Source organism: Emydura macquarii, unplaced genomic scaffold, assembly GCF_026122565.2.
Source record: "Emydura macquarii macquarii isolate MOO-44397 ecotype Brisbane River unplaced genomic scaffold, CSIRO-AGI_Emac_v2 contig_2676, whole genome shotgun sequence".
Taxonomy (NCBI): Eukaryota; Metazoa; Chordata; order Testudines; family Chelidae; genus Emydura; species Emydura macquarii.
The window spans coordinates 9095922-9121734 of record NW_027132813.1 but is presented as its reverse complement, the minus strand read 5'-3'; the positions used below and the strand labels follow the sequence as shown (position 1 = coordinate 9121734).

The window sequence follows — 25813 nt, the reverse complement described above, 5'->3', positions numbered from 1 at the left end:
TCTGGCTTAGGCTGGAGCGCAGGCTCTGAAGCCTAGGGGATCGGGTGGGGTTGGGAGCCTAAGCTTCTGCCCAAGCTGAATGTCCACACTGCTACTTTTAGCATGCTAGCACAAGCCCTGCTAGCGCAAGTCTGACGACTGGTGCTGGGAGACTTGCTCCCAGCTGCAGTATAGACATGCATTGAGGTCAATGGGGGCTGTGTGCAGGTGCATATGTAACCCACAGTGGTTACAGTGTAGGATTGTGTTAAAAGGCAGCAATTTACTCCAGTTCATAGAATCATAGAAGATTAGGGTTGGAAGGGGCCTCAGGAGGTCATCTAGTCCAACCCCACCTGCTCAAAGCAGGGCCAACCCCAACTAAATCATCCCAGCCAGGGCTTTGTCAAGCTGCAGCTTACAAACCTCCAAGGATGGAGATTCCACCACCTCTCCAGGTAACTCAATTACATCCAACAGTTTGACTTACTCCTTAAAGAGACAACTTTTCAAAAATAGGTGTCTAAATTGTGTTTGCAAAGTGCATATAAGCACCCACAAACTTGAAAACGGCACACACAAAGCAATTATACCTTTATGAGCATATTGTTACATGCATAAGCAACTACTCTTCAAATTAAAAAATGCATGTTGTGCATGTCCATGTCCACGTGCTGGCATCTATTTTGGACAATGTGTCCCACAGTTTGGAACAGCTAAAAACTCTCAATCTTACTGATAATTATTTTATAACTTTAAGATACTGAAATTAAATTCTTCTATTTTAATTTAATTTTAAATTAGTGCTGTACAAGACATATTTCAAGACAGTCCCTGCTCAGAGAAATGTATACTCCAAAAGGCGCACACAGATAAAACACTGAGAAGAGGCAGTAGATAACAAAATTAAGCCTGTTTCCCTCTTTCCTCTCCCCCTACCAAAAAATCCTCAATTTTTTAAAGTGCATTTTAGTGCTCATGAAAAAACAGGCAAAGCACAGGCATAGACAGTGTAAACTTTCCTCACACACGCTGCCCTGCCAATGGACCTCAACCATGATCTAGAGCAGTTGTTCCCAACCTGTGGCCCGGAGGCGAAAAGTGGCCCGTGGGGGCTTTCAAAGTAGCCCACAGCTCCCCTCCTGCTGGCTGCAGAAGGGAGTCGTTGCCTAAGGACCCAGGTGGAGCCCGTTGCCGTGGGGCTACAAGACCGGCGCAGGCTCCTTGCTGCAGGCAAGGGGATGGGAGACTGATGCTCCCCTTCCCCAGGTTATGGCAGGGCAAAGTGCTCCGCCTAGGTCCCTAGACGCTGGGGTCCCTGCTGGAGTCAGAAGGAGGGGAGCACTGATCTCCCATCCCCTTGGCTGCAGAAGGGAGCCACTGCCTAGGACCCAGGTGGAGTGCATGGGGCTACAGGACACGTGCAGTTTCTCTGCTGCAGCCAGAGGGACGGGAGATCTGCAAGGAGAGAGGCAGCCTCCTTGCCGAACTCCTTCCATTTGGCTGTAGTGGGGGGGAGGGTACAGAAGGGCTGCTGGTGGAGACTGGTTGTCCTTCAGGGTTGCAAAAATTATATCTGTGGCCCTTGAGCCAAAATTGTTGGGAACCACTGATCTAGAGGATCTACTCTAAGAGTTCAAGCTTTGGCCTTTTTCCTGAAAGTGACAATTTGTGCCAACTGTGATAGTGGATGTATTTGCTGTGTGGACAGTTCTCCACTAGAAGCTCAACCCATTTGACAAAGGCCACCAAGAAGATGCTAGACAACAGTTCTTTTGCATTAGATTACATTAGAGATAAAAGTCTCCATATCTCACAATCAAAGCCCGCCGTCGTCATTAAATATCTATCCTGCATCAGGATCTACTAGCAAGGACCCTTCTGCTTGTGCAGCATCCCACTGACTTCAATGACACTTCATACTGGGGTATGGGTCCATGCTGGCAGATCCTGATCTAGAATTGGGGTAGCCAAGTAAGGATTCGCTCACATGAATAAGGGTGGAAGATTTAGCCCTTGTTTCTTCATATTTTCAACTTTTTTTGACATGTTTGCATTCTAACATTTAAAGGACACTTATTGTTTACTTTAAATATAAAACTGTACAAATGCAATTCTTTGACTTTTTTCAAGATAAGAAAAAATAGAGCTCATAAAAACAGTCTGACAAATGCATTTTAGCTGTGAAATGGTTGGCCTTTGCAATGTGCATCACCTAGTGGTAGAAACCTTGAAAGGTATTTAGCTTGTCTAGTTCTGCTTTAAAAAGGGGATCAGAAAATAAAATGTTCCAATTTTTTCCCTACTTCTTGGAAATAATTTTCATTAACACTTTATTTTCTAAGGTAGAAAGTGCAATCTATGCAACATGAATAAAAAAATCCCAACATCAGAATTATTATGCACTCCAGAGTCACATACTCGTATTAAATTTTCGTAACAAGCCATGAGCTAATGGAATAATTTCAAGGGCATTTCCTTTCTTCAGATAGGAACTATCATACAGGAAAAACGTCGTCATGTATCAGACTTTTCACCTTTCGCTTTATTTTTGTACCTCACATTCTAGTTCTTACAAGTATTTTTGAGTTTAGATAATGGCTTGCCCACTCCCAGCCCATCTTCCATTCCCAGCCGATCCTTCAGTGAAGTCACTATACGTTAGATCTGATTTGTTACATCACACTCATTTGTATGGTAACAGACGGTGATGCCAAAAATAAGGTCTTTGGACTTCACTGCAGCATCATGCAGCAGGGAAACAGCTGCCAGGAGAAGAAGCCTTATCCAGATACAAATTCTGAAATTATGCAAAGGGAGCGCAGAGAATTACTGTCTGGGCTTAAATTGCTTTATGTACAGAGGTCCCCTTTTTCCTTTTTACTTCAGTGTGAACAAAATAGACTAATAAAAGTCTGTCTAGCTCAGTATAGTGTCTCTCTCAAGAGGAAGCTGTAAAAGAACCCCATGTTGTGCAACAGCATTTCGTAGGGGTAATCTTCTTTCTGACCCCAGGTGATTAACATGGTGATTGATATAACTCTGATCATTTTTATCCTAAATTGTGTAACATTGCAGGCACTATTGTAATAACAAATGTCAAATGCAGTTTAACCTAAGTAATATATCTCAGCATTGAGGCCCATATGTTAACCTATAGTGGTGAGTTATTAAGGCTAACTTCAATACTGAACTGCAGTAGTGAAGAAGTCCAACACTGTATATGAATATAATGCCCTTTAATCCATTTTAAGTGCAAAGTGGAAGTTACACATTTTCTCCAAAATGTCATATTCACTGGTGAGAATTAGAAAACGAATCCTACCTCTAAATGTGACCATTTAATTAAAATAAATCCTGTTTAATCAGAATGAGTTTAGAACTAAAAGTCTTTTAGAACTAGGAACATCGAGGAAAAACAATGGCATTTCTAAAATGTTAATACTGGATTGATGTATTTTTATAAATTAGCTCATAAAGGAACATTTCACACTTCCACTCATGCCAATTTTTGCTTCTAGGAGTAGGGGTAGGTGAATAATCTTTGCAACTACTGGTTCCCTCCCACTGAGGGTGACTAACTAGTGCTTTTTGACCACCTCCAGGAGTAGTAGATATTCCTTCCTCTAGAAAAGTCAAGCATTTTTTAAAGTTCCAGCTGAAAATCAAAAGAAACTTTCTCTCCTTTATAGCTTTAACCCTAAACCCTTCCCCTCAAAAAAATTACCACCCTCTTTTAAAATAATTGAAGTTGGAATCCAAAAGGAGCCATTTTCCAGCAGTTATTTATTAGTGAAATAAATACGGGCTGTTTGCCAAGTTCCCTGAGATCTGCCTCAGGCATTTCACTACCTGGCCTGTTCTAATTTGACTTATAATTACTTTTGTGTTGTTTATTTCTTAATCTCACTATAAATGCTATCAATATCAGGGTTCTCAGAGTGCCCCATTACTGGCTAGAGAGTTCATTCATTGCATATATACTTTCCTCAGCCTTGATTGCCAAATACTGCCAAAAGAGCTAATGTACAATAGGCAGGGCTTTATGGTAATGCACAATAAAAAAGTACCATCATCTGCAAAACTGAGGTAAAATGAACTTTCACACACATCCTTTTTCTGCCTTACCATCATCTTCACCACTTTTTCTGAAGGAACATTAACTGCTGCAAACGTTAGTTAAGAGTGATGATCATTTAGCCCATTGTATTTATGACATATGCCCATAAGTTACATGAACAAATCCTTATTCAGGCCATAGCCCAGAAAAACTCATTCACTTCAATGGGTGTTTTGCCTAAGTAAAGGCTGGAGGAGGTGGCTATATATATGTAAGTATATTACACGTTTGTCATGTTTTGCATTACGTAAAAATCAAATGGTAGTTTTCACACAAAAGGCTCTGTTTCAGTGATGCCAGCAGACACAGCAGCCTGGCTAGAGGCAGTGGAAAATGGGACCTTCAGCATGGATGAAACCTGAGCCCTAAACTCAGTAGAACTTGTATGGTTCCACTATACAAGGGGAGCAGACCAAGCAGGGGGCTCTGCATATGGCAATGCAATGTGAGAAAGATTCACTGGCCGTTCCCATTCAGCAGTCAAAACCAGGCACCACAGATGCTACTGCTGTTCTGAAAACGCAGCAGCAGTGCCAGAGGGGGAATCCATCTCTCTTTATTTCCACAGAGACCCATGTCCAAATCCCATTAATTTGGATTGTGAGAAGGGGTTGTTGTTTTTCCCCATAATGTGTGCCATATGAACAGCTATTAACTATCATATGAGTGGCCAAACCCCACACTGTCCCTAAATTAACGGTGGCTTGTGACTTTTTTGACAGATAAGGCACAAATGACAAAATCGTTATTTCCACCTCTGCCCAATGTCTGATGTATTAAAAAGCTTACCTTATTTATAGTGAAGCACCAGCAAGGAGACCCAGCAGCTGGAGCCGCTGCTATACTGGCTGGGGTGGGGAATGGAGCATGAGGCAGGCCCGGTGCACAGCACCAGCTACTTGCGCACATGCATGAGGCTCATCAAATGGGGTAGGGAGTTGGGGCGGTGCAGGGCACATGCTCCATCTCTACCACCTGCAAACCTTCAGCAGCCCAGGCTTAACTGCATCGCCTCACCAAGCTGCGGTTACCACAGCAATGCCTTTATAAAGTGACTCCTGGGCATGGTAGGTTGCCATGGTAACAAGGCAGCTTCTTGAGGCACAATTAGCTATACCAAGACTTGAGCCTCACACACAGCACTACTTTCTTCAAACTTTCTGGCATTGCATTTCACTACTGGACATAGTGAGTTGTGACATTAAAATCAAATCAAGATTTGTTCCTAAAGCTGTATATGTTTATCAATTAAATAAAAAAAGAAGATGCAAAACGTATTTTGTAGCTGAACCTCACCCACCTGGGCTGACGAGCTGGCCCTAGTATAAACTCAGAAGCCATCAACGATTTGCCTTTCCAGTATGTATTTGCACATATTTATGCTTAAGATCACATCTATGAATGTCATTTTAAATTCCACCTTGGACAGTATAGACTCTTTATATCCATTTTCAAATAGTTATGTTGCTGCTTGTATGAAATATAACATTTTTAAATTGTAATTTCTCTTTTATTTGCAATCTCAGTTATACTCGTTGATACATATATTTGCTCCCTTGCTTACCATAGGCAGGTCTTTGAGGATCTGTATTCCATCTCCTGGACCCATGTGTGCTATATGGTTAAAATTAGTTGGATTAGAAATTAATTTATTTCTCATTTCTGGATCTCGGAGCATCTCCCTGTAAGAGAAAATACTTAGTTTAGATATTTTACACATAAGAAAGATGGACATTAAAAAGATCAAATAAATATAATTTCATTATTTGTTTTTAAAATGGAAATTCATAAACTAAATATTTGGCCATATTAAACAGAAGGATAACCCTTGCTGTTGATGCTGATCTATGCCAGCCCCCAGCCTGGGGAAAGGGGACAAGGGGCAGGAAGAAAGGAACGTTGTTTTGCAGGCTAATAGCCAGCACCCAAGAAAATCCAAATAGTTACTTAGGTTCAGAGACTGCACAACCAGTGTGAGCTGAGACACTACTCAAGAAAAGATGCAGAAGCGGGCTCATTGATGACTTGGTGCTGCAAAGACGGAGGCAGAGATGAAGGACAGAAGATAAAAGAAGAATTAGAAGAATACTACACTACCTTTCACATTCTGTGGTCAGAATTACTTTAAGAGCTCTCCAAAAATGGCACAGATGCATTCATTTCAGAACTCAAAATATGTTTTAAAAGGTACAACCCCAAGCAATTTGGAATCGTAAAGACAAGAACTATAGCATTTTAGCACCACTGCACAACAGCTGTTGCTTTTCTTAGAGCCAAACAGAAAGCAAAGTGGTAGGTCAACCATGTTTCCAGTGGAAAAGTTGGTAGCAAACAAAAACATTCATTTCTTCAGATATGTTTTAACACAGTTGCTGGCAATCTGTTGTGGGAAAAAGGAACTCAAGCGGCTTAAGTGGTCAGTAACATCAAAGTTAGGTATGGTGTGAACTCTACAGATACTTCTGGACTAGTCTTATTGCCAATATTTGCTTAAATGACAGTCCTTTCAAGACATTTATATTTCGTATACATGTCCGGAAGCACCACCTTCCAGGTGACTTTGTGTGATTTAGAGCATGCTTATGACAGTTCCGTAACACTCATTAGTTAAGTAATACATTCTAAAAAACAGGTGCCTTGGAATACTGTTGAGGGTGAGATGGGTATTGCCCTAAACAAAGAAAAACAAACAATAGAACCAGAGTCTGAAATTAATTAATTCATATGCATAATTAGCAATGTAATCTCCTTTTGTAAAATGTTTATTATAGATCTTTATATATACAGTATATGCACACACACACACACACACATATATATATACGTATATACAGTATGTGGGGGCATGCATTCAAGTTACAGTAATTGTTTCACACAAATATTTTATTAAAAAGGAATCAAAGTACTGAAATATTCAGTGCATGTTCACATCCAGACTAGTATTAATATAAATTATACATCAAGGATAAACACAGTGGTGAAAAGACAAATGTCTGAAAACAACTTTCTCTAACAAATGAAATACTACACTGACATCACACAGACATTCCTTCAGGGCCTACAGGCATGTACAGAAGACAAGTACAGGTTGAATACAGACCTCCTCTGCTGCATCCTCTCCTCCTCTGGTACTCTGAATGAATAACGACGCTTATTGTTGATGTTTCGAACCATTTGCTTCCGGCTGTTATCTGATGTCTCAGGAACTACCAGTTCATCTCCCTCTAGAAACAACATCAAAAATTTCCAACAAGTTGCTTTCTTCGTAATTTAAGAAACCATTTAGAACAAATCACTTTATTTAGTTTTTGTACCTAAATCATCTGACAGCTGCTCTGTAAGAGAGCATAAAAAGCTGGTGGGTGTTCAGAAACCCAAATAGGAAAACAGTAAGATCATGAATAAATTAAAAAATCCTCAATGGTGGATAAAAATACTTTGGTTCTCTTGACAGTCTATCAACTTTAGAGTCACACTGGAGAATTCACCCCAGAAGTCACATACTCTCAGAAAAAAATAGAACGCAAGTTATGTCTGAGTAATCAGAAATACTATGAACATAACAAAAAAGCTTGTAAAACTGTAGTTTAATCAGTAAAACCTGATTCTGCAACACTTACAACTGAACAGTCCCACTGTAGGCTCAGTGCTAAATATAATCTCATTCTTCCCCCCCAAACAGAACACGCAGCCTGTTTAACCCATGCACATATACGCATTCTAAATATTTTCTAATATTGATGAGGTTGCAATTAAATTTGTGCATTCTAGTGTGAGGGAGATCAGTGTGTCATGAGCAGTGTGTTTCCTTAACAGCGGAGGCATAAGGAAGTTCTTTGTGAAAATATGGAGTCTGTGTGGACAAGTACAGAAAGGAGTGTCCCATGGCTTGGCATTTTCTTGCTTTAAGAGTTTGGGGGCAAGACAAACTGAAATTCTTTTTAAAATAGTTTTTGTTTATGGAATAACAATACACAACTCAGTTTCATAGTCACCTTGCACTTCCTTCATGTTCACCATTTCTTGGTTGTTTCATGTACCTGTCTTTCCTCGTGCTAATTTTTAAGATCTTTAGGACAGGAACTGCCTTTATTACACATGTGTACCATGTCTAGCACAGTAGGCCTTGATCCTTGACTGGGGCTTCTAGGTGCTATGGCAATGCAAATATTAATCAATAATTAAAATAATAACTGGGTAGAAATTAAAAGAAATTGCTTGTTACCATAAATATTGGGAAAAAGTCTTGTATTTAGACTACCTAAAATATTTATTTGTTTCAAACCTTCTTATTCTGAATACCCTAAATGCATGGAGAAAAATCTATTGTGTTACTCAGTTGCAATGCTTTTCTCACCTCATTTCTTGACAATTTCAGGTAACCCCATTTCCTGCTAAGGATAAGTAAAACTTCTTTGGATTTATGGATTTTATGGGTGTGATGCACTGTACTTCAAAGTAGCACTCGGTGACCCCCATATTCATCATTTGTATATGGTTGTGATATTTCATACAAAGCTTACCTTATAAGGCACTATATGATCTGCTGAAACCCATTGTTCTGTCAAAATATGTATATTGTTATTGTATATGGAGTTATACAATTTTGTTATATGGCTGTTATTGAAATATGTTGTGTGTCCATGAGTCACCCACTGCTGATTCTCCAGTGCAAGAAAGGAGGTGACCCACACTCAGATGGGCGTTAAATAATCATCACCAGCCATTGACCAGCAGGGGAATTGTAAACAAGAGGTTTACAATTCATTAAGAAACAGATGTGCAAGCACCACACAATGGGGATTATTCAACTCTCTGAGTCAGCCAGACCCACCAGGACATGTTGGGACCAGTGCTTTTCCAGGCACAAGAACTAAGTGTATAAAATAAGGGTCGGTGGCATCATGAGATTACCTCTCTCCTCTGCCACCTATTCGGAAGGCAACAAGAACGCTGGGAAGACAAAGACTTTGAAATGGGAAGATTGCTCCCAGGATGAGAAGAGAATTTAGCCTGTGTATGAAGAACTGTAACCTGCCTACAACATCCAGTGGGGTGAGAAAAGTTATTTGAATAAAATCTTGCTTAGTCTGATAAAGTTTAGAATTTAGACTATGGTTTTATTTTTTATTTCTCACATCTCTGTCCTTTATGCCTACCACTTAAAATGTATCTGTAGTTAATAAACTTATTTTAATGTTTTATCCTTACCAGTGAGTTTGTCTAAAGTGCTTGGGGAATCTGCTCAGATTACTAAGCCTGGTGCATGTCCACTATCCTTTGACAAAGTGGTGAACTAATTAATGAGCTTGCATTGTTCAAGAGAATGTTTTGAGCAGTGTAAGATGGTGCATTTCTGGGGTGCAATCTGGGGGGGATTTGCTGGTGTCTCCCTCTGTATACTTCATGAGTGGCTTAGAAAGCATTCAAGCAACTTAGCTGGATGTGTCTCTGCATGTTGTGGGCTGAGTGATCACAGCACCTGGAGGGGTTTGCTGCTTGTCACTATCAAAGCATCACGAGATACGTCCCTGGCTGGAGAGTTAAATTAAGGAGGTACAGCGGTCCCACAGTTCCAGGTTGTACCCTGAGGGTCCCATCACAATATGGTACCTATGTATTATGTCATATGATAACAGGCTCTTCTCATTTTCATAGAAGAGCTGCAACAAATACACTCCATTCTCAAAATACCTTTCTATCAATTCTTTCAAATAAGGCAATGTATCATGATCAAGAAAATCTTCAAAATCTACAAAATATAGAATTCATTTTCTCAACACCAATAAAATCCACAAGGTGTCATCATACAACTTTATAGCAAAGAAAGCTAGAACAGCTCAAAAACATTCAGAAGACCAGGGAAAGGATCTCAAGTCTCGCACACTAACTTTCTTTGGAAGACCTTGTTTAAAATCACTAGAACATTGTACTTCTGCCAAACGTCTGGAAACTCAGTGCAAGCTTCTTCTTCATTCATATCTTGCTCCAAAGAGACTATTTCTTATGAAACACTCAAGCTCTGGTATCTTTTGCCACAACTGTGGGAAAGAGAAGGTTACTCACCTTGTGCAGTAACTGAGGTTCTTTGAGAAGTGCATCCCTGTGGGTTCTCCACTCCAGGTGTCTGGTGCATCCCCATGTTCCAGATCAGAGATTTCCGTCAGCAATGCCTGCCACAAGCCGCATGCACGCGACCAAACCCCCTCTGTTCCTTCTCTACCGTGGAGATGATAGACTTCGAAGTAGAGGGGATTGCAAGGGGGTGGGGGGCTGGAGGGAAGGTAGTGGAGCACTCACAGGGAGACACATCTTGAAAAACCACAGTTACTGCACAAGGTGAGTAACCTTCTCTTCTTCTTCGAGTGGTGTCCCGATGGGTGCTCCACTCCAGGTGGATCTCTGTTCCAGTTCAGAAGGAATGCGTCCCCCCATCAATTGGGTCCCCAGACCTGCTCTGGAGCAGAACTGGGAACACTTCCAGTTTTGTGGTGTTTCAAAGAGGTTGAGGCTGGGTGACCCCATCTCTGGAAGATGTGTTGCATCATTGCATCGTTCAGTTCCCACTCATGCTTTTGTCTGAAGTGTCTGCTGACAGCATCTGCAGTTATGTTTTGGCAAACCGGTAGGTATGTGGCTGCTACATTGATTTTATTGAATCTCGTTGCTTCTTTGCACAGAGCTTGGGATCAAACCCCTCTTTATTGGTTTATATAGAACATGCATGTGATATTGTCCACCATGATCTTTATCATTTTGTTCTTTATGAGTGAGAGGAAGTGTGAGCATGCGTTGCATACCACGCAGAGTTCCAGTAAGTTTATATGTAGATGTGCTTAGGTTGATGACCATCTGCTCTGTACAGTGTGGTCCAAAAGATGTGCTCTCCATCCCATTAGGGATGCATCTGTAGTGATCATAAGTGAAGATGGACCCTGCGAGAACGGGATAAAAGAACTCATGTTGGTCCACCATAGTAGGGAAGCTTTGATATTGTTGGGCATTGTAAGTATTTTGAACAGGCCATGTCTACAAGGTTTGTAGACTGTTGTCAGCCATGCCTGCAGGCAGCACATATGTAAATGTGTTTTGCATCACGGAAGTAGTGGCTGCCGTGTGTCTTAACAGTTGGAGGCATATGTAAGTCGTCAGAGTAGGGTTGTTTCTTATTGACAAAATTAGGTTTATGATAGTGGTGAGCCTTTTTTCTGGTAGTGATGCCCTTGCAGATATTGAGTCCAGGTGTGTACCTATAAATTCCAATTGTTGTACTGGATTGAAAGTGAAATAGCGATATCATTTGCTGGATAGGTTGTATGGCTTGTATTCGACTGTTTGCTTTTATCAAGCAGTCTTCTAGATAGAGAAATATTACAATCCCCTGTCTGCAAAGATATGCCATTACCAGGGCCATTATCTTTGAGAAGACTCTTGGTGTCGTGGAGAGACCAAAGGGGAGTAGTCTGTACTGGTAATTATTGTCTCCCAGGATGAATCTGAGAAGCCATCTGTGTGCTAGGTGTATGGTGATGTGAAAGTAGGCATCTTGGAGATTGAGGACTGAAAACCAATCCCCTTGTTCCAGTGATGGTATTATTGCTGTTAGTGTGACCATCCTGAATCTTAGTACTTTTACAAACTTGTTCAGTCTTCTGAGGTCCAGAATGGGTCTCCATTTTTCTTCTGGGTTAAAAAGTATCAGGAGTAGAAACCCTTCCCTCTGTGTTGTTGTGGCACCTGTTCTACTGCACCTAGAAGTACTAGATGTTTTATTTCTTGCTGTAGCAGATGCTCGTGAGATCGGTCCCTGAAAAGGGGCGGGGAAGCAGATTGGATGGTAGGGATAGTAATAAAGGAGATAGAGATCATATGATCAGGATGCTCCAACACTCACCTGTCTGATGTAATGGATGTCCAGATGTTGCGGAAAGGGCATAGACGATAGCCAAATTGATTGATAGGTGATATTAGCGCTGGGTGGTGAGGGAGATCGTTCAGACCCTTGACCAAATTTTCAAAATTGCTGTTTAGATGACAATGGTTGCGATGTTGCTGGTTTTGTCATCTTCTGTGTGGTCTCTCTCTTTCGCTGTGTGTCATATTGCCTTTGCTGTTGTGAGTATTGTGGATATCTTTGTTGGTATGGTTGATATCTGAATTGTCTCCTTCTTGTTGCAGGGGTATATATGCCAAGTGTTCCTAAGGTGGCTCGTGAGTCCTTCATTGTATGAAGAACTTAATCGGTCTTTCCAGTGAATAACTTGGCCTTGTCGAATGGAAGATCTTCAATTGTAGACTGAAGTTCCCTCCGTAAGACAGCTGAGTGGAGACAGGATGCCTTTCTCATTATGATTGCTGTAGCCATCATTCTGGGGGCTGTATCTGCTACGTCAAGGGCAGCCTGCAGGGCAGTTCTCAATATGAGGTGACCCTCATTTACAAGGGATGAGAACAGTTCTCGTCTTTCCTCTGGGATTACCTCAATAAAATCCATAAACCTGGTATAATTGTTGTGGTCATAACTGGATAGAAGCACAGCATAATTGACAATGCATTGTTGTAATGTGCCTGAAGACTATACCTTGTGACCATACAAATCCATCCTTTTCCAATCTTTGTCTTGTGGTGTGGATTCATGATGGGAATGTTTGCCCCTCTGGTGAGCTGCCTCTATGACAAAGGAATTCAGAGGAGTGTGGGTAAAGAGAAACTCTGCTCCCTTGGAGCGGACATAGTATTTCTTGTCTGCCCTTTTACACGTCGATGGAATGGTGACTGGGTTTGCTAGATGGTATTGGCAGACTCCATCAGCATGTCGTCCACTGGTAGGGCTATTTTGGATGAAACTGGAGTGTGTAAGATCTTAAGGAGCTTGTGATGAGTCTCAGACACCATCTCAAGAGGGAACTTGAGGTCTGTGCCACTCTCTTAAAACAGGTCTTTAAATTGCCTGAAGTCATCCACAGTTGTGGGTGGGGGTGGTATTATGGTTTTATCCAGCGATGAAGAAGAGCTGTGTGGTGTTGGTGAAGCCTCTGTTCTGTTTCATCTTCCACCTCTTCCATGGATTCGGGGGGAGATTCCAGAACCAGTTGGGTCAAACAAGTGGATACAGTTCTATACCTGTGAGAGTTAGGAGGTCTGCTATAGCCCCTTACGTAGGGCGATCATGTGTCCCAAATTATGCCAATGTACTGGGTATGGCATGGGTGGTCCAAACCATGGGGGTGCATACCACGGTTATCTGTGGTATCTGCTATATTCCCTAGGTCCTGAAGGTGTGAAAATGGGCCTATGAGGTGAGGAGTGTTGGGGAGAGAAAACTCCTTCCTCTTTATCATCTTTGTCTCCGCTAGAGAATGGTAGCAGAGATATGGTTTCATGCGGAGGTGGGAATGTGTCCGTCCTAAATAGTGGTGACTGAGGTGTGGAAGTCATTCCTATATCGTCCTGTTGGCAATGATGTGTCTTTGCCTTATGCTTTTTCCCCGGCACCGGTGTCGATGCCGTGGAATCACTTGGTGCCATCAGCTGGGTCAGCTCTGATGGAGCGGTCGATGCAGAGCTGGAAGTCGGTGCCACACTCACTGTTCATGCCATACTCGTGGCCAGTGCCGCCCTGAGGATCAGTGTCGCACTCATAATCGGTACCATTTTTGTAGTCAGTGCTGAGGTTTGTCTCGTCGGTGCTGTGCTGGAGGAGGTAATTTCCGTTTTGGACCTCAACCCCGCACCAGGTCTTTGAGTCTCCATCGGTGCCGTTAATGCAGTGGTACCTGAAGGGTTAGTGCCACCGTTGGTCTAGTTAGTACACTCCTCTTTTTTGGTGGAATTTTGGGTGACGTTAAAGCCCTTTTCCTTGACTCTTTTTCACCGGGTAAAGGTGAGGATTCCTGGCCAGGGTCAGAGGTGGGTCTCAGAGATTTCACTGTTAAAATCAATTTGAGTCTGGAATCCCTGTCTCTTCTGGCCCTTGACTTTAGATTTTTACAGTGGGGACATTTTTAAGCAATATGTCCCTCACTGAGACATTGGATGCATTGGGCATATCCATTTGATGCTGGCATGGCATCCCTAAAGGACGTGTATCTTTTGAAGCCTTGGGAGCCAGGCATGGCAGTAGTCCCCTGAGGAGGAAAGCTATTCTACTCTATTGGGTTAGGAGGTTAAAATCTCAGGAAAAAAGTGGTTTTTCTTTTAAACTAGAGAGAGAGTAAATAAGTAATAACTGACTAAACTAGTACAAACTAACGCTAAATCTACACTATCTGTACACAAAAATGAGCTGTGAGGAGAACTGCTGCGCGCTCTGTCTTGGACCATGGATGGTTGAGAAGGCACTGAGGGGGTCTGGTCACGTGCATGCGGCTTGACACACCAATGATGCCACAAGATGAGCTGCGCATGCGCGATCTGGATGGGCACTGCTGACGGAAATCTCTGATCCAGGACGCAGAGACACACCAGACACCTGGAGTGGAGCACTCACAGGGACACTATTCGAAGAAGAAAGGGGAGATTTTTTCCCCCCCATGTACTGGTCGTGCCAAGTCATCTCCAAGTATAGACTCATAGGCTTTAAGGTCAGAAGGAAACATCATGATCATTTAGTCTGACCTCCTGCACATTGCAGGCCAGAAAACCTCACTCACCCACTTCTGTAATAGACCCATAACCTCTGGCTGAGTTACTGAAGTTCTCAAATCATGATTTAAAAACTTCAAGTTACAGAGAATCTGCCATTTATAGTACTTGAAACCTGCAAGTGACCCATGCCCCATGCTGTAGAGGAAAGCAAAAACCTCCCAGGGTCTCTGCCAATCTGACCTGGAAAAAAATTCCTTCCCAGCCCCAAATATGGTGATCAGTTGGACCCTGTGCATGTGGGTAAGACCCACCAGACAGACACCTGGGAAAGAATTCTCTGTAGTAACTCAGAGCCCTTCCCATCTAGTGTCCCATCACCGGCCATTGGAGATATTTGCTGCTAGCAATCACAGATTAGCTACATGCCATTGTGGGCAGTCCCATCATACCACCCCCCCATAAACTTATGAAGCTCAGTCTTGAAGCCATTTAGGTTTTTTTCCCCCACTACTCCCCTTAGAAGGTTGTTCCAGATCTTCACTTCTCTGATGGCAAAAACCTTCATCTAATTTCAAGCCTAAACTTGTTGATGGCCAGTTTATATCCATTAGTTCTTGTGTCCACACTGGCACTTAACTTAGATAACTCCTCTCCCTCCCTGGTACTTATCCCACTGATGTATTTAAAGAAATCAATCATATCTCCCCTCTTTTTTCGGTTAGGCTAAACAAGCCAAGCTCTTTGAATCTCCTCTCATAAAGCAGGTTTTCCATTCCTCAGACCATCCTAAGAGCTCTTCTCCGTATCTTTCTTAAACATGGAAGACCCAAGTAGAGGATTTGAGCAACTAAAAAACTGCTTAAATCTAGAAGCCTTTCCCTCAAAATAATGATTTCTAAAAACAGGTAAAATGTTAGGCTTTCACAAGATTATCTCCAATGTTGGCTTGAAATCGTTTTTACACATATCTAACCACCGCCCCAAAAACCATACCCTGTGGTTCACTGTATTAGTGTCAGGAAGCAATGTAGTACCATTCTTCATAACATGTTAACAAAGATGATCTGCATTTGTGTGCCAAAGAGTTGGTTTTGAAATGTTCACAATTTCTTATGCTTCTTTGTAGCACATGTTGCTGAGAGATGTTTGTGTTGCTTTCTTCAGTAAAAATGATCAGCTAAAATACAAGTTTCAGCCACATTTTTTGTTATTGTTTTACTTTAAAGCACTTTTACTGTTGATGTGTGAGGATTTTTCTAACTTCCTTTTTACTGGAAAATTAATAGAATGTGACAAATACTACATAAATAATAATAGTAATAAGAGTTATAGTAGGATCATAATCAGATATTACAGTTAATCATATATAATTTTGATCCATAGAGAGAAAAGAGAGTAACCAGTTAAAGCAAATAATTTTACTGTTGTGAGTATAGAATAATACTGTACAATAAAGGAGGTTTGGGAGACCACAACTGCACATAGTATTCCAGATGAGGTCTCCCCAGTGCTTTTAAGTGCTTAGGCTTTGTAAATGAAATAATGTAGTAGGCAAGTAAACAGTGACCTTTACTGAATTTTGAAACCAAGCTGTTCATTTCTGGAACTCTATACTGAATAGCAGTTGGAACCAGGAACCGAGATGACAGTCTTCACATTTCCCCTGATTTTGATTTCCTATTTTATAGATTTTAACAGAATTTATGCTGGAGAATTGTGCAAGATTGATAGTTCTAGAGAGTTAAGTCCTCCATTCATGCACAGATCAGATACAGCATGGAAAAAATAGTGCACTCCCTCTGTAATGTACCTCAACTTAGTTCCACTGCGACTGTTTCTAACGATGATCTATATCCAACAAGATTTGGCCTTTCTGCTGAAGTTACCACTGAAGGTGTCGACTTGTGATGATTGCGGATCTATTTTTGTTTATTTTTCCATTTAGTTTAAAGTGAATTAGCTCGTGATCACTCAAACCAAGGTTGTCTCTTACAACCAGCTCTTAGGGATTAGGTCTTTAGCAATGTTAACCAAATAACAGGAACCTCATTTTGAAATAAGGCTAAGACTGCTCTATTTGGTTTTGAACATATAGTGCCTATAGTCACTATGCATGAGCTCATCCAACACCAAGTGCTGACTGCAAGTAACTTTGCATATAACTCTTCCTTTCCTTAAGATTAATGGCTGGTTTCATAAAGCATGGTCTATACTAATTATGAAAAAAACAATTACAAAGCTTAAAAGTGATAAACTTGCAGAATACTATGTTGCTTGACACCCTTTTTTGGAAGACGCTGAGATGTACAGGAGCAACCAACCTGTTTTGTTCACTTCTTTATGGGGTAGTTTAGCTCCTGATTTAACTCACAGTCCTCATTGAGTTCTGCAAATTCTCTGTACATACTTCCAGATATTGCTCCTCTTTACCACTTTCATCCCACTTTATAGTAATTTGCTAGCCAATAATTGGATCTCAATAGATACTTAACTCTCTCTCTAGAAAATTATATTACTGTTAGTTTAACTTTTAAAGGCCACTGGTGGTTTTTTATGTGTAGAGTTATAAACTTACATACCATTGCAATCATTCTGTTTGTTCCATTCTTTATTGCGGCATTGTGATTTGAACACACCAAAATACAAGAACCAAGTTTTGAAATAAAACATGATCATGGATTTTCCAAATATTTTCAGTGACAATCATGGGCTTTTGGTGGGCTCTAACCTCTGTTTTCAAATCTCTTTAAAGTTAAGTTTAAAAAAAATCATACTCTTTTGAGTATTGAAAAGTATTGAGATTGAAAAGAGAAGAAGTTCAGACTTTGTAAGTAGGCTTTTATACCTCTCCAACTCATTGTGGTATCTCAGTGCCTGGTTTGCTTCCAAGTTAATAAATACAGATGGATTTGAAATATAATATTCCACAACACAAAGATCCAGGCCAGAGCAAGGTGCTATTTCAAAAGAAACATTAGCAGTAGTAAAATCTGCTCTCACTTACTTACTTACCTGCCATTTTATTTTTGAAATATATTAATCTAATTGTCTCCAGTCCTAAAAGGTTTAGTGACCCTTCTGTATTCAATGGTCGTACCTGAAACAATTGAAAACAAATATCTTAATGATAAATCATATTTATATACTGCCTCTCATCTTCAAAGATTCCAAAAAATATTACAAACTGCATAAAAAAAGCATTATTGAGATGCAGCCATCTCAGAGGTGGAATGAAGGAGCCGACCAGTGCAGCATATACTGCACAACAGTGGCAAAGAAGAAATTCCAGCCAATGCTATATGGGAAATCACTGCACTCTTGAGGAACGGCAACACATATTTAATGGTCACCCAATACAGAGGCAATCCTAAGGCTTCATCTAAGTAACTTGCAGATAATAAATTGCATAAAACAATTTATTTAACTAAATGATGGAGGGCTAAAGTCCCAGATTTCAAACAAATGGTTCTGCAAGAAGTCAAAAAATTTTCATATCTTAAGAATACAGCACTAAGACACACCTCTGTCAGGGCATTAGCATCATGTCTTGATGATGGCTTGGCACCTTGATGATGTTGTGATGGCAGTGTCACGACACACAGTCTTTTGCAGTTTCAAATTTCAAAAGACGAAAACCATTTCTAACTATATTTACACTGTATATTCTATTCAGAAATAAAATTTTATATCAAATCACCATCGTTGAGTCTCCTACATGTAGCAGTTTCTTGCTGAAAAGAGGCTTCATTTGTTACACTACCATTTTGTGTTTACCAGTAACCAAAGATTATAAATTTCACCTTGATAAGTAGGAGGAAAAAGTTTTGGCTGCTTAAAACTGGAGTAACACATTGGTAAATCAAGCCCGAGGTGTGACAAACAGTTTTCAGTTCTTGAACATTTGAGTGCAGAAAAACATAGCATATAGTGATGGTGACAGTTTTCTCCTAGCAAAAATATTTTCTTTGCTGTGTTATGTTGTATTTTTGGAAGGAAAATATTTCCTCATCATTGATGCAGGACCAGTGCTCCAAAAAAATCATTTTGATTCTAGTAGTATTTGTGCTGGTCTCACCAAAATGTTTCTAACCATGGCTGGTCCTAACATCCTGAAATTGCAAGAGGGGCAAGACTTGTTCAGATCTTTTCAATCTGTAACATCTATTAGCTTATGGCAATAACAGAAATAATTAATTTCTATGAAACTGCATGTAAATTAATATTCAGACATTAATATTCTATCATAAAACCAATAAGTGCAAAAGTTTCTCCTGGGTGTTGATTCATCACTCACGTATCCTCAAAGATGAAACTGTAGCCAAAGCAGACAGTAGGTAAAGGTAACTCTGATTTAAAATCATGCATGTTATTCTGTTAGCAGCTCCTTTCAGTTCAAGTATATTCTTTAATGATGCCCCATATCCCAGCTGCTATCAATTTTTTAGATGGATTTGCATAGGAGTATCAGAGCCTGATCCAACTGCTTTGGTGCCCAAAGATAGTTACCTTCTTCAGTGGAATAGTCTGAATCCATTCCATGGAGTTCACATCAAAGATATCGACTGCATTTTCACTGTATACTGAGAGGTATGGTGCATTGTAACCTGAGAAGGAAGGATTAAGTATATTGTCATATGTATTTAGCCAACACAGGGTTCATAGCATAGCATTTCTTAAGGATAGTTTAACTGCATTCATTGAAATATACTCCAGATATTACTGGTACTTCTGAGAACCCTGGGTTAGTTTCCAATTCTGGAGAAGCTGAAACCTTCTCTATAGTTAAGGGTGCAACTGACTTTCATCACAAACTATATATTGGCAACCCTATAATATGTGCTTAGAAAATCTGACTGACCTCAGAACTGCCTTAAGATTTATTTTGAAGGCAAAAAAGAATGATTAATTTTCCTAAGACTCTGCAGAAACAAACTATTTTGAGCTATAAATAACTAAAAATTACTTTGATTTGAAAAGTTAACTTTTGTTTAATGTTTCTTTGTCTCTTTCTAGGGTACCCTCAACTATTCATTTCCTTACTTATAAGTGCTTAGATTTTGGAAAGGAAATTATGTGGTAGGCAAGTAAACAGTGACCTCTACTGGATTTTGAACCAAGCTGTTCATTTCTGGAACTCTATACTGAACAGCAATTGGAACCAGGAACCAAGAAGACAGTCCTCACATTTCTCCTGGTTTTGATTTTCATTTCCTATTTTCTAGATTTTAACAGAATTTAATGCTGGTGAAATGTGCAAGATTGATAGCTCTAGAGAGTTAAGTCTTCCATTCATGCACAGATCAGATACAGCATGGAAGAAATAGTGCACTTCCTCTGTAATGTGCCTCAGCTTAGTTCTGCTGGGTCTAACGATGATCTTTTCTGCTAAATTTACCATTGAAGGTGTTGATTTGTGATGATTGCTATAACGGTTTCTGTGATTGGACACACATTCATTAGGAACTGAAATTAGAACATCCACTTGCTTCACACTGGCAACCAAAAAGTCTTGAAAGATGGCAATGACCAGGTTGCATGGTCTTTGAATTAGTGGCCTACTAATGAAAGCCTCAGTTCTTTGAGCCACCCCATGCACATTTCCCCTTGTTTTGTCCCATTAATTTTCAAGGTCCTAATTCTGCAGCCTCCATCTTTTTTAATATGAAATAGCTGACAGATGTCCCTCTGGATCCAAAGAATGCTGTTCCTTTAACAGCCAAAACGGGGTGCATTCATGCAATGTGAAACCCTCCTTTTGTTATAGGGGCTGAGTATGCTGCCTTCACAGTGAAGGAAAAATTTCAATTATAAAAAACAAAACATCAACAAAATCCAATATAAAATATAATACTGTGCTTATTAACTGATACATTTTAGGGCTACTGTATGTTTTAAACTAATTTTAAAATGAACTGAACTGAAAGTCATGCCCTTAAAAATGTGCAATAAATATTTAACAGAGAACTTCTTGGAATAAGAAATCTTGGCATGTTTCAATAAGGAAGATGATTTTTCTTAAACTCATGGAAAGTATTGTTAATTCCTCCCGTTTGCCAGACTTCTTTCTTTGTTTCTTTCTTTGGAGGGAGAAGGGGAAGAGAAGAGGAGTCAGATGGGGAGAAAGAAGAGAAAAAGGAGGTGATGGGAGAAAGGACTGAAAAGCAATAATAATACTAGAGACAGGTATAAACCAGACTAACAGAACTGAATGACCCTGAACTTTGAGAAAGTTCAGTGTTGACCAAAATTTTCACGTTTGAAGGCCTAGATTTAAGGCTCCTAAATAAAAGTGACAACTTTTAGAGGTGCTGAGTGCATGAAGCAATGAACCTCAGTAAGAGTAGGGGGGTCTCAAGCACTCTGAATATTAGGCCACTTATTTAGATGATTTTAGGTATCCGAGTTTGAAAATCCCGAATCTTTATTGTTCTTTCAGTAACAGCAGCATAAGTCAGTTACAGAAGTGTAAAACTAGGCCCTCTGACTACAGTTTGAGACTCAGGCTCAATTTTAGGTAATACATTCATAAAGTGCTCGCTGCAAGTCCACCTGGGGCACTGCACATGCAGTTCAAATACAAACAGTAATAAATAATAATTATATACACACAAACATTATATTATTATATAGAGAGACTTACAGCAAGAGGATGGTGTTGCAGGCCACATCAGTTCCTGTTGTCTGGATCTTCGGCCCTGACAGTCAACGTAAACCCCAACGCTGCTAAAACACAGCAGATATTCTTTATTTGAGATTTCGACTGCGCAGATGGCATCAGTTGGCTGCTGTGCGATAAATGATAGCGTGTGGTCATCTGGGTGGAGCAAACTGTATGGGTTTCCTTCTCCATGCAAGGGATATTTTAGGAATCCTGACTGGTAACCCACACAGAGCCGCTCACTGAAGACCGACATCCACTGAACATTACCCAGGACTTGGATCTCCTTCATCTTTTTGTGACGTGTCTTGCTCTGATTCAGTTCATAACAAAGGACCTGTCTTTTCATAGCCACACATAGGCAAGTAAGGGCTCCATGGCGTACCTGTCCAGAAACTATTGTCTGGCAGCCTTTTGTCTCTGCCAGCTTATAAAACTCAGTCTCTCTTCCATCCAGGGCTGCCATAGGAAAAAGCCGTACATGACGGTTTCGTCCTGAGATCACTGCAATGAGCTGTTCGTTAGGGATGAGCTCAATCTGATGAACTTTCTTATTGTCACCAACACGAATAATCTCTACAAAACAAAAACCTGAAGTAAACCAATCTTAACATTCTGATTTAAAAAATTCTTGCAAAAAGGGTTAATTTAAAGGGGAATAGGAAAAAAAATCCTTTACTGCTTTCTTATGATCTATAAACACTGTCTCATCATTACAACACAAATAAAACCATTTTCCCAGCTGTTTTTATATTAGACATACCAGGTCCTCATTTTCCCCTTCCTTTACTTGAGGACTTGAGTAGTGATGTGAGTCAAATATGAAGCTCTTCCTCCCAACAGCTATGTGAGGGAGGAGAAGTGGATTTTTCTTGCAAATGGTTAAAGCAAATTCCATGTGAAAACAGTTAATTTAAAGAGTGCCTGTAATCAGAAGAGTGACTAAGTAAAAAATATTTACTCAACAAGCAGGTCTGCACTTTGTGGTGGGTTTGCTTACTTTACAGAATTAATGAATTTTTATTTGTTAGATTTGCAGAGATATTCTGCTTAATGAAACAAAATCATGCAAATGTAGCAAAAAAAAAAGTTACATTTCAGATGTAGAATATTTATTACCAGCAATGATGCAAGAGGCAGAAACAACACGGAATAACTTGGTTATCAGCACCCACATGGAAACTACACAGCTGGCAATTATTAAAGTAACTTTTGGAACTGTAAACTTAGAAAATTGGATCTAGAAGATATTGAAAGTTCATAAAGTCATTTTTCTGACTATTCAAACTGACCATTAGTATAATTAGTACAATTCATTATATCTTACCATCTTTGGTGACATGCACAACAAACAACCCTTCTTCATTGCCCAGAGCTATTCTTTCATGATCTATGATAACAAAAAAAAAATTAAAACAAAATAAAAACAAAAACAAACAAAAATGGTGAGGCATTTCTCTTTGGACACACTGCTTCAAAAGGGGGACATAAAGCAGATACATGTTGTTAACACATGAAGTTCTGTCACTTATAGAAAATCATGGAAATGTAGGACTGGAAGGGACCTTGAGAGATCAGTTAATCCAGTCCCTTGCACTGAGGCAGGACTAAGTATTATCTAGACCATCCCTGAAAGGTGTTGGTTTAACCTGTTTTTAAAAACCTCCAATAATGGAGATTCCACAACCACCTTAGGTAATTTGTTCCAGGGCTTAGTTAGGAAGTTTTTCCTAATAACTAAGCTAAATTTCCCTTGCTGCAATTTAAGCCCATTACTTCTTGTCTTATCCTCAGTGGATAAGGAAAACACGCTCCTCTTTATAACAGCCTTTTACATATTTGAAGACTGTGATAATGTCCCACCTCAGTCTGTTCTTCTCCCGACTAAACAAACTCTATTTTTTCAGTCTTTCCTCATAGGTCATGTTTTCTAGACCTTTAATTATTTTTGCTGCTCTCCTCTAGGCTTTCTTCGGTTTGTCTACATCTTTCCCAAATGTGGTGCCCAGAACTGGACACCGTACTCCAGTTGATGCCTTATCATTGCTGAGTAGAGTGGAAGAATTACTTCTTGTGTCTTGCTTACAACACTCCTACTAATACATCTTCTAATACATTTTTACAACAGTTTTACATTGTTGACTCATATTTAATTTGTGATCCACTATAATCCCCAGATCTTTTCCTGCAGTTCTCCTTCCTAGGCAGTCATTTCCCATTTCGTATTTGTGCAATTGATTATTCCTTCCTAAGTATAGTACTTTGCATTTGTCCTTATTGAATTTCATCGTGTTTATTTCATATCATTTATACAGTTCATCAAGACCATTTTGAATTCTAATCCTGTCCTCCAAAACCAAAATATATATATGAAAATAAAATGCATTGGTAGCCTCCCTTTTTTTCTTTCATAGTATAGTTGAAAGAAATATCACAACCTTTTTCTATTTCTCATGCTAGTAGAAATGTCACTATGTAACATTATCCATAACAACTGTTCAGAGCACTTAAGCATAGTACTGACTTTGTAGTAAACAAATAAAACATCAAATTTAAATAAACCACAGATGCTGTGCATTAACATGTAATAGATCCAGACTGATTCTCTGTCCTAGATTGTTGCTTTCTGTACCTACAGGGGATAGGAGTCCTAATGGAAGCTGTATCTTCAGTCCTGAGACGATAAAGTGGTGAAGGACGTTCTGTATTACTCACTTGGTAGTGCTACTTTGGCTAGTTAAGGAGCTGTGTTCACAGAATGCAATGTAAATCAAGCCCACTCCTCAGCCACAAGGACGGTAGTTATGAAATAGGGTGGGGGAGTGCTCTTAAGGATTTATCAGAAACACTGAGCATCCCACCACACTTCCCCATATCACCATCCATACCGCCATACGGCATAAAATGGTCAACAAATGTTATTTATTCAGTAGCCAATATAGAGGGTTATTTACCTCATTCTGTGGGTAGTTCTTGTATCCAAAATATTTCACAATGAAGTTTAACCCAAGATTATTTTTGTGTTGAACTGCATACATTAGGGTCCAGATTCTGAGCATGCCTCCTGAAAGGCCAAATCCTAATGTCCTAACCCACCTTTCCTTTAGTCTGCTTTACTAAGGCAAATTTCCATTTGTTTCACAGATTTTGCTGGAAATTTGCCCAAGTAAAAACTAAGTAAGAGTCTAAGGATTAGCTTCAATTACACAAGTGAGATTCATGAGCACCACTATTCTGAATGTGCAAAACCATTATTTGTGCATGTAACTTTTGCTCATACAATTACTCATTTTCCATGTGCAAAACCAAGTTAATAAGTGTTGAGGAGCACAATTAATAGTAAACATAATAATTGAGAATTAATCCTTTGGACCTAGAATGTAAAATTTTGTTGACATTTCTGTTTGAGTAAAGTGCACAAACATTTGTCTTGGAATAACAGAACTCATAGACAGAAGCTTTATTTTTCTTAAATTTTCAGAGGGTGGGAAGAAACAAAGGGGCTGAATTTATCTATCTTTTGCTTATAATGAGCCAATCTCTCTAGCATTTATTATATACAATCAGAAGATTGTAGATTGTCATAAGTAGGATCTGAACTCAACCCTCCAGGGAGAAATGCAATCTTAACACAGCACTTTAAACCCCTTGGTCACCCTAATTTACAAATCAGCTTGATCTACATTTTAGAAAAAGATCTAGATGCAAATGTATGGCTCATTGCATTGTTGCACTGCCTAGGAGGAAAGGAGAATGCAGAAAGTGTTAACATCCTAACTGTGTCCAGTAACACCCAAGAAGTGTTTATGGCAAGATTATCAACTTCATACCTATGATTGCTGCTGACTGGGTTGTTTTGATGAGAGGAAGGGTGCTGTCATAAGCCTCTTTGGGAACATAGACTGATCGGTCTTTGAGCTTGTTCTTCTTCAAAATTCTATGTAATTCATTCAGCACTCCTACCCACTTGCTCTTTTCATTCTCACTGTCTGCTAGAATCAGGATCGAACACTTATTACTGGATGCGGAGAGCTGGGAAGCTGTAACCTGAAAAAGTTTTTAAATGTATATGTTTAAGAAACAAAAGAAAAGAGTCTTCATCACTAGTTATTGAAACACAAGTCCCTGGCTATCAATGTCCTTTTCATTAGATGCTGACTTGAGCTGCATTCAATCAACTGAAGAACTGGGTTTCTGCATCAGAAATCCATGCAAAAATAATTTAGTGAAGGTGACTGAACCAAGGAAACTTCATTTTAAGTAGATTTGTTATCAGTTATATAATTCGGAGAGATCTGCTCTAAATTATTAAGGGTATCTATGTTTTATGGCAGTTTTATAAATGAAAAACATGTTTACCCAGTATTTCTGAAAGTGTATTCTGTATTTAGTGCACACCTACAATTCTTATTAACATTAATGTAATGGGAACTCTGCATGAGCAACCAAGACAGGAACCTTTTCAAATA

At 39.7% G+C, this 25813-nt stretch overlaps 1 protein-coding gene across 8 annotated transcripts in view; it reads right to left on the bottom strand.

Annotated features, from left to right (window-relative positions):
- Nucleotides 1-25813, bottom strand: part of CDC42BPA (CDC42 binding protein kinase alpha) — a 333741-nt gene that overhangs the window by 16004 nt on the left and 291924 nt on the right. For 7 of the 8 annotated variants that reach the window (XM_067564840.1, XM_067564839.1, XM_067564837.1 and 4 more), the window contains 7 exons: nt 25175-25391; nt 22672-22734; nt 21327-21920; nt 19193-19290; nt 17699-17783; nt 7200-7323; nt 5664-5781 (listed from right to left, as the gene is read on the bottom strand). In XM_067564840.1, coding sequence (XP_067420941.1) covers nt 5664-5781; nt 7200-7323; nt 17699-17783; nt 19193-19290; nt 21327-21920; nt 22672-22734; nt 25175-25391 — 1299 coding nt within the window. Of the gene's footprint in view, nt 1-1183; nt 2780-5663; nt 5782-7199; nt 7324-17698; nt 17784-19192; nt 19291-21326; nt 21921-22671; nt 22735-25174; nt 25392-25813 lie in introns of those variants that run through there. The other variant, XM_067564835.1, reaches the window with a different exon arrangement.